General features: G+C 32.2%; 1 protein-coding gene across 1 annotated transcript in view; it reads left to right on the top strand.

Annotated features, from left to right (window-relative positions):
- LOC140445876 (nucleoredoxin-like) overlaps nt 1-16,014 on the top strand; it is a 172,783-nt gene that overhangs the window by 17,863 nt on the left and 138,906 nt on the right. The window contains exon 3 of the mRNA XM_072538281.1: nt 622-732. Coding sequence (XP_072394382.1) covers nt 622-732 — 111 coding nt within the window. The remainder of the gene's footprint in view (nt 1-621; nt 733-16,014) is intronic.

Below are 16,014 nucleotides of genomic sequence, written 5' to 3'. Positions count from 1 at the left end.
AACATCTTACTCTATAGCAAAGCTTCTACTTGAACGTGTTGAATCTACCTCGATTGTTGCACAAATTTGTGTGTCCCGGTATTCTCTTTCCTCAATTATCTTTCCTGTTTTACTGACACTTCTTGAGCGTGCCATTTTCTGCAATTTTTAAGTCAATACCAACTCTTATTTTTAACAATATTATAAATTAACTGTACACAAGGAATTGGTCTCACCTCAAAAAACACAGAAAATAAATCTACACACTGTTGTCCTGAATTACGACCATAAATCCAATTTATTATTTGAACCTTTTCTAAGGGCGTATAAACAGACATTTTGTTTACAAAAATAAATTAAAAATCTACGCTGTTATTGCTCTAAACAACCACTGTATAATAATAAATTATTGGCGACGGGACAACGGAGATTCGTGGAAAGTCGACGGCGCGCAGTGTTGCCATTAATGTATGTATATTTGTATGTATATTAATTTTAAAACATAACGTACTGTATTAAAAATGATTGTCCAATTTAAATTTCTTAATAATATTTTTTGTAGCTACTGCCCTTTATATGTGTTATACAACAATAAAATCCATTTATATATCAAAATAATTACCTGTCCTATTTCTGTTGCAGGTTGTGATGTGGGCCCACAACGATAATTACGGTGATATCGAAAGCAGCCATCGCGAAAGTCTGATGGGATTACCATGGTTTGCCATGCCTTTTAGTGAGATTGATTTGAAGGTTAGTTTCCTATCCACTTTCGCGAAATTGCTTCTACAACTTTCGACCACTTGATATATTAGATTCCTTTTTTAGAATGAATGCGACTGTCAGTTTGGCGACGGAGGCCAGAGTTAGGCAAAAAGGGGTTTTTCGGGCTAACACAAGAATGATGTGAAATAAATAAAACATATTTTAATAGTTAGAGTAGTTAGAAGAAATATATTTTGTTAAAATAGTGTAGGGAAATAAGTATTTCTCAGAAATACTTAATTCTCTTCTTTCAACATGTGTTTAATTTATTAATGTTTTGTATTTTGAGAACGATTTCCGAAGTGGACATTGAAACGTCAATAAACTTATTTTAAACTTCAATTGTGGCTTAATCCCAATTAAAATATAAATTGATTAGGGTGTTAATGGGTAAACAAAATGGATGGATTGTCTCAAAACCGTAACATGGAAATGAAAGATTAATGATAGAGCAAACCCAAATAGAAAAAGTTGAGACATACAAATATCTGGGAACCTGGGTTGATGACAAAAATGACCAAAGCAGAGAAATCAAAGTCCGAAATGAAACTGCAAAGCAAGCATTTGTGAAAATGAAGACAATGCTTACCAACAGGGACCTTCAGCTGCATCTCAGATTGAGGGCTCTAAGATGTTACATATTTTCTATCTTACTATACGGAATGGAAGCTTGGACATTGAAGAAACAACACATAAGAAAAATAGAAGCGTTCGAAATGTGGTGTTACAGAAGAATATTAAAAATTCAGTGGGTTCAAAGGATTACCAATGCTGAGGTACTACGACGTCTAAATAAGGAGTTAGAAATTATGAAGCATAAAAAGAAGAAAACTAGAGTATTTGGGTCACATAACCAGAAGTGAAAAAAATGAGCTGCTGAGAATTATTATGCAAGGAAGGATCCAAGGAAGAAGAAGCATAGGAAGAAGACGCATCTCCTGGCTGAGGAACCTTAGAGAATGGTTTAACTGTAGTTCACTACAACTTTTCAGAGCAGCAGCCAACAAACTGACCATAGCCGTTATGATGGAACTTTAAGAAGAAGAAGGGTAAACAAACCAACCCGCATCAACGACTAGGAGTTATCAGCAGGGAGATACAGCATAAATATTTTTTTTGTATGATACAAGATATGCAGTCACATTTTTTTAAATAATATCTAAGACAGTCTCTAAGACTCTAGGGTAAGAAAGGAGTTTTTGTTTATATTCGTTTTGTTTGCTTGTTTGGAGCACTGTAGCAGAACACGCTTTACCTAGTGTTAGATCACTATTACATTTACGTTTCCACTTAACTATCGATGCGAATGTTAAGTTACGATTGAGATATCGCCGAATTGTTTGTTTTAATATTTTATTTTACTAGAGTTAGGGTACATCAGCTTTTTATTTTCTTATCCTTAAGGTAAGGGCCAATTTTGGCGAGGATGATTTTGATTTCTGATATTTCTTCTGTATATATTTTAGCAAAACTTGGTGAGTCTGATAAAGGATAATAGCAATTACTATTTTAATGGGAATAAACAACAATTGAAGGTTAAAATAAGTTTATTGACGTTTTATACTTCACTTCGGAAATCGTTCTTAACATACAAACGTAAGTAAATTAAACAAATTTGGTTTTTGTTACTTGGTGAAAAATTCTTCTAATAATTTAATTTTATCTGACTCATTTATATTGACAATTCAGACATATATTATACATTTTAAAGTAGACGACTTTAAAATTCCATTGCCAATATTGCTGACTTGCGTTCCTGGAACGACTTTCTTGTAAGATAGTATATTCGATTACATGAAATCAACTTTAACTTAAGAATATCCGTCAGAAAAATCGTATCATGTGATTCGTCTTTAAAAAGACAACAACATACCATGATGACAGTAAAATTCTCCTGTTAGTAATTCCATAGTAAATCATGAAGAAAAAATCCAGAAAAAAAAACCTCATAATGCTATCCGACGTAGTAAGTGTTTGGTCTTACACTTCATTTACGAGTAATCTCAATAAACACCAAATTCTGATTTTATTTGTATGTTATTTAAAAAACATAAATTTTCATTTACTAACTTTTTCTTTTAATATGAGTAAACGACTGCATTCTGCCAAGAAATTTGAGGAATTTGAGGTTTTGGGGAGAAAGTTCAGAAATTGTCAGTTTTCTCATTTTTTAAAATTGTTTTTATTGCTAATTATTTTTAAGTTATCTTTTGTATAATGTGAGTATATTTTAGATCATCTCTAACTGCTATCAATTACCCTGTATATTTAATTATAATATACTTCATATATTTTGTTGGTTTTCTCGGTTTTTCTCGGTTATTGTATACTTTTTAAACTATTTTCACTAACATTTTCTAATCGTATAAAGACTTTAAATAGTTGAAACGACTATTTAAAATATTCACTTTTGCAGACAATAAACCTTGTTTGGTTAACGACATAAAAAATTTTATATTCATTGTTTTTAAAAATTTTCAGTTATCTAACGCCGCTTAACATAAAATGCCGAACGTGCTGGAACTGTTTGAACATTCGAAAGGCTCAAAACTCACTAAGCGAAAACAGAATTAGCAATAATTACGCCCATAAAATTTTATGCGTTAGATTATTTTCCGCTTTTTTATAGCTTTTTGGACTTCGAAATAGCACTGACTGAACAGAGGGAGATTTGCTGAGAATTTATGGTCTTTACTTGAAATATCTATTCGAAGATATTATGGCAGACTCTTTTATCGTTTTTTCGATGTTCGTCGTTTCGGATTCTCAAATGCCTGCAGTTTCTGCTTGCTTTGTTTGTTTTGTTCGAAGATTTCCTGGGAAAAGCGGTTGTAAACTTAAAAATCGCAAATATAAATTTCAATAAGCCAACATTTTATACCAGACGAGCTCAAGGGCCACAAAACACCAATGCTGTATACCATAAATTGGAAAATACAAAAATTACTGGAAAAGTATAAACAGTGATACACTAAATGGGCATAAATTATCGATTATGAGTTATCGATTTATATAATAGTGTTTGAGGTGCAATGGATACAGAGCAATTAAAAAATTGTAATTTTTAGGTTTTAATGTCAAAAGTTTCTGTAATTTATAATCTATTAATTTTGATTTAATAAAGATTTTCCTAAAGACAATCAATCAAAAAACATATCTTCCTCGTATCGTCCAATATGTTTTACCTGTAGCATTTTAAAAATAATGGAGAAAGTCCTAAGTAAAAGATTAAAATGATACTAAGAAAAGATAAATCTCCTTACATCAATCCAAAGTGGATATCGATCAGAACAGTCCACAATATATAAAATCCTTATATTAGAATCTGAAATACATGAAGCCTTTATACATAAACAAAAATAATAGCAATTTTCTATGATATTATAAAAGCATTTGACACCACGTGGACATATCACATTTAAAAAATAATGAAAAGCTGGAAAATAGATGCTAGGATAAATTCCTCAAACATCATCACTAACCCGTCACTATTTTGTTACAATTATTATTAAAACAAAAAAATATATTCTATTTATCGATATATCTCAGATCAAATAAATTAAGTTTTTTGTCTCATTCGTTTTCCTCTGAGACTCCCGCTAAAATAGTTTATTTCTTTTGGTATCTAAACAAGCTTCGACATTATTTTTCCGCCAATTCTCCTTTTCTCAATATAAAACGTTATCACTTTTACGATCACAACTAGTCATGGATGTTTTTTGCTCGTACCAACCGCTTAGCTAATTCGTTACAAAAAATAAGTTTTTTGTCTACCTAGAAATGGGTCAATAATGTTTATTTATTCTCGGAACTCGTAAAAGGGTAGTAAATCTTTTGGTTTTATAATTTTTATTATGATGCAGTTTCTCTGTAAATGCATAGAAAAAAAATCACCGTTGGCGCATTTAGAATTCGTTACAAACCGTTGAAAAATTCGTGGTTATTTTCCCTATCACACGTTGAGTTCAGGCGGCATTGAGAGACTTCATTCCCGATCCTCGTGCCGGACATTAGTTACATTTAAGACTTCTTTCTTGGTTCTCACTCACACCAGACTTCGTTCATGGTTGCCGTACCTGACAGCAGGTACATACTAGCCTTCACAGATTTTGCTCTCTATTCCTGTACCTAACACTATCTCGACCTCTCAAAATTTGTGTAAAAATACAAGCGCTCAACGTAAACTTTCGTTCACATAGCAGAAAATAGCAGAAAAGTAAATAGTTTAGTTTTAGTTAAATACTTTTCTAACTAACTATCTTTTGTAACAGTGCAACGTAAATTAAAGTGCTCTTAAATTTATCAAGTATTATTATTTCCATTTCGACTTAGAAAATTGTTTCGATGAAGGATTATTTAATCCTAGTCTACATACTTAGCCGGTTCCAACGTCTAGCCCGCTATTTCTGTTGCAGAGAGAAGACGTTTCATAATACCTAGCCTTTACCAAAAACTTCCTGGAGAACAGAAGTATAAAAGTTAAATGAACCGTGTCATATCAACTACGAAATCATGGGAAAACGGCATCACTCAAGGTTCTTTATTAAGTCCCCTGCTATTTTTAATAAAAATAAATAGTACAATAAACAAACCAAAAAACTAAAGTAATAACATTTGACAAAAGAAGAATACAACACCACTTACATTTAAAACTAAACAAATACAATCTTAAGACAATTAACAAAATCAAATTCTTGGGAATCGACTTCTTCTTCTTCTTATGGTGCCCCATCCAATTATTGGATGTTGGCCACAATTCTGGCATACTCCTCTCGGCCTTGTGTGGCTCTAAAGAGTGCATGGGCATCGAGATTTGTCCAATCCCTTATGTTTTTAAGACATGAGTATTTGTTTCTTCCGATACCCCGTTTTCCTTCTATCTTTCCTTCCATAATAAGCTTTAAGAACTGGAAAACTACTCGTAATTCAAATGTACACCACACTCTCTCTAATCACAAATGGGGTACAGAGTCAACTGTCCTTCTACGATTATATCAAGTTCTAATTAGGATCAAACTAGATTGCGGATGTATTTGCTACGAAATTGCTACTAAATTTAATTAAACAAATAAGAGATCATCCAATCCACAGCATTACGCATAGTTTTCGGAGCTTTTAGAACCACGCCACTTATCAACCTTCAAGTCCTTGCAGGAGAACCTCCATTAATTCTTAGAGAATAATATTTTTCAATGTATTTTACTACTAAATATCTTAATGCAAATAAAAATACTTTTATAACAATTCCAGTCTACCATCTTCAGGCAAACTAATCTAAATCTAAAACTAATTTTTGCTGTTGCCTCCAAAAGTATCAATGATGCAGCCGCTCTAGTTACTTTTAAAGACAGTACCCCTGTTACTCGCGTCGCCACGGAGTGTAGCACAATACTAAAGATCTACAAGCTATCTTGTAGTTTGTATCAATGTACCAGCAGCGGAATAAATAAATTTTCTTATTATATCAGATTCATTGAGTGCCTTAAATGGTAACAAATATGCTATTCAATGCCCAAACGCGTGGCAAAACACAAAATATTTATGGGTACCAACCCAAGTTGGGATAAGGGGTAATAAAGCAGATGATAAAGCAGCAACTAAAACTGTCAATAACATGACAATCCGTATAAGTTAAAATATACCATTTTCAGACCAAAAAATAACAAAAAAAAATTACTTTAACACAACCCGACAAGAAAAATGGAACCAAACAGAAGTAAAACTAAAAATTATCAAACCGGTTGTTACTACCGCTTTAATACCGCACCCAGCTCACAAAGATGACCAAGTAGTCTTCAACAGACTGCGGCTAGGTCATACAAAATTAACACATGGATACATCATCTCTAAGGTCCCTCAGCCGATTTGTTGTAACTGTCAAATACCAATTTCAATGCAACATATAATGATAGACCTTTGTTGAGTTGGCGTGCGATACAGCTGTGCGTCTTTTGTGTGTTTTATTGGTGAATTCATTTTAGTTTTTGCGTATTTTCTAAATAATGTCCAGAAAATGATGCTTAAGTTCAGAGGAACTCGGGAACTATGCGAACATGAATGAGTCTTAATGGGAAGAGTTCCTGAAGGATAATTCAGATGATGACTCGGACTATGAACTATCCAATGAGCAAGGTTCAACAAGTTCAATAAGTTCAACAGCAAGCAATGAGAGCCCTTTGTCACAATTACTATTGGAACAACCTACTCTAGAGCCAACTGCTGAAATATCCAACGAAGAAGAATGGTGTGATGTTGAGAATGACCTACCAACTTTTGATTTTTTTACACAAGATGTTGGGCTAAAACATCAAGATGAAATGACTATCGACAATCTGGTTAACTTTTTTTTTTCTAATGCATTTTTGAACATGTTGGTTCAACAAACAAATTTGTATGCAGCAAAAGAAATTCAGAAAAATAAACTTACACGGTCTTCTCGAATGAAGAGATGGGTTGAAACTGACAAAAATGAACTACCAGTATTTATTGCCCTTTTGCTACACATGGGCCCATGTACTTTACCACCAATTGAACATTACTGGTCTCAAAATATTATGTATAAAATACCATTTTGGAGGTTAGTAATGAGTAGAAATAGATTTCAATTACTATTTTGCCGATAACTCGGAACAAACAGAGGATCGATTATAAAAAATAAGGCCAGTCCTCAGTCATTGTAACAAAATAATGGAAGCAAATTATGTTTCCGATAAAGTCTTATGCATTGATGAATCAATGATTCTCTGGCGTGGTTGATTATTTTTTCGGCAGTACATAAAAAACAAAAAACATAAGTATGGTGTGAAACTATATGAACTGTGTGAATCCCATGAAGTGGTTCTGAAAATTAGAATTTATTGCTGCAAATCTGAAGCCAACAATGCCACTGTGGGTATGGGACATACTACAGAGGTCGTATTGCACTTACTGGATAAATATTTGGACAAAGGATATATTGTCTATATGGACAATTTTTACAATTCAGTAGCCCTTACCAAGCGTATTACAGCCAGAAAAACATACGTTTGTGGTACTTTATGCAATAATCGAAAAGGGAATCCAAAATACGTGATCTCAAAAAAACTTAAAATGGGCGAGTGTGTATGGCAAAGAAATAAATCGGTAGTTGTGTGTAAGTGTAAGACAAACGCGAAGTTTTAATGATTTCAAATATGTACAAAGTAGAAACGGTCGAGGTCCATGCCAGAAGTGTAAAAATTGCTTGGAAATCAAATGCTAAGCTACTACAGTGCTCTAAAAAAACTATAAGGTGGCGGAAAAAGGAGCTTTGTATATTGTCGAAATGTACATAATCAATGCATACTTGCTCAACCGTTAGTCAACAGGCAGCAAAATAAAATCTTTAAAATTTCGAGAGATGTTTATTTCGACGCTCGAGACCAACGACCAACAAGAGCTTGCCGCATATGTACCAATCGTAATCGTCGTCGAGAAACAAGATATAGATGTAGTGCATGTGAAGAAAAGCCTCCTTTATGTGTAGAACCCTGCTTCAAAGAATATCAACATGAATAGGACTGTTTAAGCACTGTTTTATTGAACTTTGTATTTTTCTTTTTCATTTTGGAATTTTTAGTTTTTGTCCTTTACCATAACCAAATATAATAAATAAATCTGTTTTATGATGTTCACCTATATTTTAATAACCTTTTGTAGACGCCCCAATATAAAATCTCCATACATATCCCACGAATAATCTCGTGTTCGGCGCCACGAAAAACATCTACAAAAACGAGATAACTCGTGGTTGGCGTCTAAGAACAGACAGCCAACCACGAGTTATCTCGTGCTTTGCAGTCGACGAGTTAATAATAAAATATTACAATGTAGAAAATGTATAGGTGTATATATTTGTTCTATAAAAAAGGAAAATAAGGAATAAATCGTGCTAGTTTCTGGGAAGCCTTAGGAACATCTCATTAACTTGGGATCATTTAAGAAATTATCGAAAACAATATCAAACGAAAAATTTTTTTTATAATAGATTTCACTACCAGAAAATTGTGGTAACAAACATTTGTTTCTTAAATGCAAATAGTGCACAAAAAAAAATAAAAGAAAAGAAACAAGGTCCACAAATGCCAAGTGTATATCTCTATTTTTTGCTTTTTTCTTTTCCAACAGTTGTTCCAGTGTGTATATGTGGTCTATGCATGATCTTCCTGCCGTGAAGCCTGCCTGATCCTCCCCGATTTTGCCTTTTATCGCTTGCTCTATCTTTTCTCGCAGTATCTTCCCATATAATCTTCCTATTGATGATATTACGCTTATTCCTCTGTAGTTTTCGCATCGTTTTCTATCTCCTTTCTTATATATAGATGTCATATATGCCTCCGTCCATTCCTTTGGGAGCTGTTCTCCATTTATGGCTTTCTGAAATATCCATTGTATCATCCGGTGTAATTTTTTTGATCCGTATTTTATAAGCTCAGGTGAGATGCCTCCAGGTCCCGGTGCTTTCTTATTTTTGATTTCTTTTATGGCCGTTCTCATTTCCCTATCTGTTATTTCTATTTCGTGTTGTAGGAATCTGCTTCGTCTTCGCCTGTTTTCTTTTCCAATGAATTGTGGTCTTTGTTCTGTTAATAGTTCCTTGTAGTAGTCCTTCCATTCTTTGTCCTGTATATTTCCCAATTTAATTTTTTCTTTTGAGTTTTGTTTCAATCCTCTCAGTACTTTCCATGACTCCGAAGTTCTTGTACCTCCTATATATGTTTCAATATTTAAGCAGATTCTTTCCCATTCTTCATTCTTTTGCTGTGTTATTTGTTTTTTCACTTCTCTATCTTTTTCTCTATATTCTTTATAAACTTCATCGTTGTTAATGTTCCCATTAAAATGGTAACAAGAATCATAGGAGACTACACCACAACAAAAGGGCTCCTGCAGGGTTGTTCCACATCTCCAACCCTATTCAAAATATACTTAGAAAAAGCCTTGACTACATGGAAAAGAAAATGCGAAGGCATGGGAGTACCGGTACGGAACGAATACCTATATACGTTAAGCTTTGCAGACGATCAGGTAGTGATTGCACAAGACCAAGACGACCTCAGCTACATGATGAAGAAACTACAAGAAGAATATACCAAGGCTGGCCTAGATATTAACCTCGCAAAAACAGAGTACCTGTCTACAAGAGAAGAAGACATAGAAGATCTACAGATTGATGACAACGTAACAATCAAAGGAAAGGATAAATTCAAATACCTGGGGTTTATAATCACGAAAAAGGCAACAACAGAGGAAGAAATTACACAAAGATTAGGACAAACAAGAACAGCAATCCAACAACTTAACTCAGTATGGTGGGATAGACACCTAAATATGAAGACAAAAACACAGATTTATAAAACATTAGTGCGAAGTATTATGACATATGGGGCTGAAAATTGGATCATAAACAAGAAAAACAGTAGTAAGATAGTAGCAACAGAGATGGAATGCCTGCGAGTAACAAGAATGGATAGGAGAAGTAATGACGAAATAAAGCAAAGAACATCAATAGAAACAGACATACTAACATATATAGAACAAAAAAGATTAAAGTGGCATGGACATGTAAGAAGAACTAGCGACAGCAGATGAATAAAGAGAATAACCGAATGGAGCCCCATAGGAAGGAGGAAAAGAGGACGACCCCGAAAATCCTGGAGGATCGAAGTAGACGACGCCATGAGTAAGAGAGGCCTAAACGATGGAGAATGGAACAACAGAGAGAGATGGAAACGGTTGAGAGAGGGAAGGCAGTGAATACTGTAGAATCCCTAAATATATATAATTTTTTCATAAATTACAAAAACGTCAATAGACGTCTCACAAACTGTTTGTAATACGGCACCGACGTCCATATCCCTTTGTCTTTTCTTATGAAGTATCGATCTTTTTGATCTCCTTGAACTCCTCTAAATAATATTTTTTTAAATATCGAGTATAAAAATAAATAAAAAATAATCGTGTGCTGTATCAGACATAACCTTTAATTATAAGTGTCTATCAAAATGTTAATAAAATAAAATTTATGAAACAACCATTGATTTTCCTTTGAATAAAGTGTTCGACCGCATCACAACAGATAAGAGAATCCAGTTTCTTTGTTCTACAACATAAATAATTCGTAACTGGTATATAATTAAACACTTTACATCGTAATACATAATTATTACGTTTTGGAGATAAATACAGGTTCCATATTAACGTGTTTATCAGGAAACCAGCTTATAACTTTTTGCAACACTCTTTGTAAGTCGTTTCGGACCTGTCTTTATACTTTTGACCATGATTGTGTAGACTAAAATAGCTAAGAATTTCATATGCAGCCAATTACATCGAAAAGCCATTACTGATGCAAACAGTTAATGAACCCTGTTCAATCTTGTCGTTTTGTTTCGAAATTTGTATCTCGTGAAACGTTTGGACCCCTTTTCTTGCATTTACGGTTTGTTAGGTTCTATTTACTTAATTAATTTAATATTTTACCCTAATCTAAGATGTAATAAACATATGAGTTCGATACTTTTTATTGACCATATAAATATATACATATTTATATATATATATATATATATATATATATATATATATATATATATATACAAACAACACAGTTTATTTAGGGTTGCAGTCAGGTTGCAACCCTAATAAACTGTGTTGTTTGTTTATATTGAGAGTCACTAATATCCAGTATTTCTTATATATATATATACAGTGATGAGTGTCTTACCACCCGGCTTTTTAACGTAAGAGATAGAAAACACAGTTACCTTGTGCAACAAAAAGAGATGAAACTCGTAGAGGTGGGAAATAATCGGTAGAAACCTATAATTTACATTACATTACATTACCACTATCGATAGTCTCACACCTTTAGACCTTAGCTTCAAGCTAAATCACCTCGGTCATAATTATTATGTGTAACGTCGTTTGTGTGACGTATTTCCATTTTTAATTTGGCATAAAGTAAAAACTGATTGACCACAATAAAGCAAAAATGTGAATAAAATAATTTAATTAATAGTGATTATTTAATCTAAAGTTTTAAATTATTAACCAAGAATAATTTCTACTATTATTTAAGGAGTTTTATACACTCTTGTCACAGAATAATTATCAATCCTTCGTGGCTTAGTGGTAAGAATTCAACACTGCGACACAGACATCGCAGACGATTAGAGTTCAAAACCCACATTGTGGTTTTCTCTGTTTTTTTTTTTAATAATTTGAAATTATGCAGAGATCGTTTTGCTTTGAATCACTAAACATTTATGTCACTCGTTACTAGTATTAGAAGTGTTTAAAGTTAAACATAAATATCTTATTGAAAACACAGTATCGTTGTACTTCGAAAATAAAGTAAAAATTCTTCAAAATTAAAAGAACGTTTAAAGAATGTTTAACTAAGTAAAAATTTTACAAAAATAAACTGTACAGAGGACAGAGAACTGTAAATCTACCTGTACAGAGGAATTGATATTAACACTGAGATTCACCGGATTATTTTGAATTCACAACTGAAGACTGTAAAACTGGAATTGAATTTGAATTATTTTGTATTTCTGTTTTATAACATTGGAATAAGAATAAATTGTAAATAATAAGTTTTTCGAAAACTTGTTACCTAATATGCATCATATTTTCTATTATTTTTTGATTGAATAAAACAAAAATTTTATCCTTGGTGTAAATTGAACCCCAATCTTCTTGTCAATAGACCACGCCTCTAACTATTACACCAATTGCACATACAATAATTGTTTTCGGACCGAATATAATTACCTTTAATTTAGTCAAATATTTCAGTTAGGTTATTTTTATTATTAAATAAACTTAAAGATTTATAATTTAAAATCGCTACTAATTAATGTTTTTTTACTATAATATATCTTAATTTATTCAATCATTTATTCTAACATCAAAAATTATTAAAATAAAATACTTTCGAGGTCATTCGTATAATTATGACTGAAGTAAAATAGCCACGTCTAAAAATTAGCTTTATCTCGTACTATCTCACAACTTAATCTGTCTTCTATCCTTTCCGCTATTTTGCCTGGTGGTAAGACACTGATCACTGTATATATATATATATATATATATATATATATATATATATATATATATATATATATATATATATATATATATACCTTACCTTTTTATTAATTTAGTGGGATGACTTGGTTTTAGGTTCACTGAAGATGGATAGAAGGAACAGATTAAAGCAACAATCTGAATTTTGATGACGCTATAGCGTCCAAATTAAAACCATTTTATTGTTGCTCCTTTTGACGGAAAAGATTTGTTTTCACGTTTAGAGCTTCTGTACCAGTCTCTCTGATGATTCCTGCTAGGATGAAATACGTATAAGCGAATATACGGAGGCACTATACGTCAAATCAAACTTAACTGTCCTTTCTTTTATTTCGGTTTACTCTTTAAGAATACAAGAAAGAAAGATTTTTGCTTAGATGAGGAGATATATGTTGTGAAATGCAACTTTTAGATTCTTCATATCTCTCTTAAATCTTTTAGAAGCGTCTATTTTGCCTTGCAAATTTATAGAAGGCACAGATTAGAGCAAAAATCTGAATTTTGGTTTCGTCAATAGAAATCGGATTTTTGCTTTCGAGATTTAAGTCTATTGGGTTTTTGTTTTTGTTGTTGGATTCGTTTTAACCTTAGTTTCATATCTACCACAAGGGGTTAATGATCAGATCCAATATCTGTTCCTGGACATGTAGTGACTGTTTTGACGGCATTTCGGAAGTATATAATCTATTTGATTTCTTGAAGATGCAAGGTTCCCGCCATCATCAATACCGAAATACGAAATGTATTACAACTTTTTTAGATGGCAGAAGATTATGAATCCTTTTCTATCGCAATCGCCAACGTCTAATTCTAATGTGGCACAAAACGGAGAAGAAGACGTAGAGTTTTTTTTAATCCAATAATCCTTTCTGTCTCTGGTAGTACAAAAAAGTCTCTGTATGCATATTCTTTTTTTGTAAAGAACATTGAACCTACCTGAAGGAAAATTATTATATTTACTCGTAAGATCTTTGCCCTGGCCTATATTCTTAAAAAAGATCTATGCACCTGCTTAAGATACAAGTAAATATAATTCCAAGTTCAGGTTTGTTTAGGTAGCTGTAAAGTATTCGAGAAATTATAAACATACAGTTCGTTTCAAAGTCTCTCTGCCAGATGATCAAGTCCAAAAATAAACAAACGTTTTTCTCTTCATATCATAAACCCCTACAGAATTAATTCTGTTTCTACAAATATAGGGAATTCTTTTTCTCTCACGACTATATACGTTTTTTGGTAAAGATTTAATAAATTACGTTATTGAATAATTTATCAAATTAGGTTCACTATCGCTATCGATATCGATATTAGTCGGGGTGAAATGTGCAAATTTACAAAAAATTTAAATTCTTTTAAAAAATCACTTTTCTTTTTATTCTTTTTTCACATAAAAGAAGCTGTTAAAAAGTTTTAAAGTAACACATCAATAATTTTTTTCGAATGCGACTACTTTGGCAAATCTTATTAGGTATATAACTTGTACTTAATATTTTTGGTTCAATCTCAGTCAAACATTTTGAATTTATTGGAATTTATTTTAAAATAAGGGACAAATATTTATTTGTGGTTTGTTAAATTGCCAGACAACGTATAATATTCTCTTTCAGCATTTCGCAATTCCTAATATAGTGTTATGACAGTTCCGTAAATTTATTCCACATAGAAAAAATCCCTTGATGAAAAAGAAGAAGGAGTTCGAGAACATTTAAGATGACATCAAAAATTCATGAATGTCTCGTGAAGTTTGGAACGTCAGAAAATATTTATAAACAGATGTTTTTGACAAATTAAAACACTTTTACTTCAGATTTTGAAGTTTATAGCTATCAGTCTGTAGAAGTATTGTAAACAAGTTGGTGTTTACAATACAATAAAGTTATTTTCAAGAGGTGTAATAATATATTTCCGGTATGACAAAATTTCCAGCGCTACGGTATGACAAAACAAGTAATTACAAAAATATATATAAGGCTTATCACAGATACTAAGACAAGGGTTGTAAAGCACTCTTTGAGAACTATAAAGACACTTCTTCAAGAAAGCGCAACAAAAGATATCAGAATTGGGCTAAATATATATGCTATGCAAAGGAATAGGCAAAAAAGCTACATAAATTAAACGAAGAAGCAGTAAACAAAGCTAAGGAAAACGATAAAGGAAAAGATACGATATCTTGTAATATAATGTGTTAGGTTATCGGGTTGAGAAAAAGAAATATATACTATTACGCCAGCATTTGCTACGCCCCTAGTCGATCCTTCCTGGCGTTCGGTGCAGCTTTGCGCCTGTTTTAAAATCGTGGGAATTCTACTGAGTTCTGGAAGCGTTTTAGAAGAGTGAGGTGGGCGTGATAGGATAGGTATATCTATCAAGCAAGTCAACTGTTACTATGTAGAGAACAGTGTCCCATTGTCTCATTCCATTTTCTCCAGATCGTCTCCGACTGTATCCTCCCATATTTTGCTAAGTCATCCTACAACTATCCTTCCATCTGGTCTTGGTCAATTTTTTCAAGAAGATTCAGATTCAACAAGAGTAGCAGCTCCAATCAGGATTATTAACAATGCTAAATATTAAAGATTCCTCTATATTTTTAGCATATTTTTAGCAATAAAACAATTAATTTTTATACTCCTAAATAAATTAAATTATATTAGTAGTTGTGGTCGTACTTCCTCAGATAAAAGAACTCCTGATAAAAATATCAAGACTGTGCTAAAACTTATAGGGAAAATATGCACTAATATTTTACACATAACTTTATAAATTATGTTACAAAATATTAAATATTATAAAATTAACGCGAATGAGTCCAAGTACTATATGTATAATAAATGAACAAACTCTGCATATTAGAAGTTATTTAGGAAACTATGTTCACAGAAACTTTAATTAACTTCGTGGTTGTATGAGAACTAAGCGGTAACCGGTGGAGCTTTTATTTTTGTTTACTTTGTTATGTATTGTAGCGTAAAAGTTGGTTTAATTTTGTAGATTAACAAGTATAAAGAATGGCTAAGAGCCAATTTAATTAAGTATATAAATGATAATATTGCTTATTGGTTTTAAGACAATAGCTTAGTTTATATCATTTAATCATGTATTTTATATTTATATAAGTATCCTTTTTTCTAACTTTTTCATATTATATATCGATGA

Source organism: Diabrotica undecimpunctata, chromosome 7, assembly GCF_040954645.1.
Source record: "Diabrotica undecimpunctata isolate CICGRU chromosome 7, icDiaUnde3, whole genome shotgun sequence".
Taxonomy (NCBI): Eukaryota; Metazoa; Arthropoda; class Insecta; order Coleoptera; family Chrysomelidae; genus Diabrotica; species Diabrotica undecimpunctata.
Note: the sequence above shows the minus strand (reverse complement) of the source record. Positions and strands in the feature narration are given on the sequence as shown.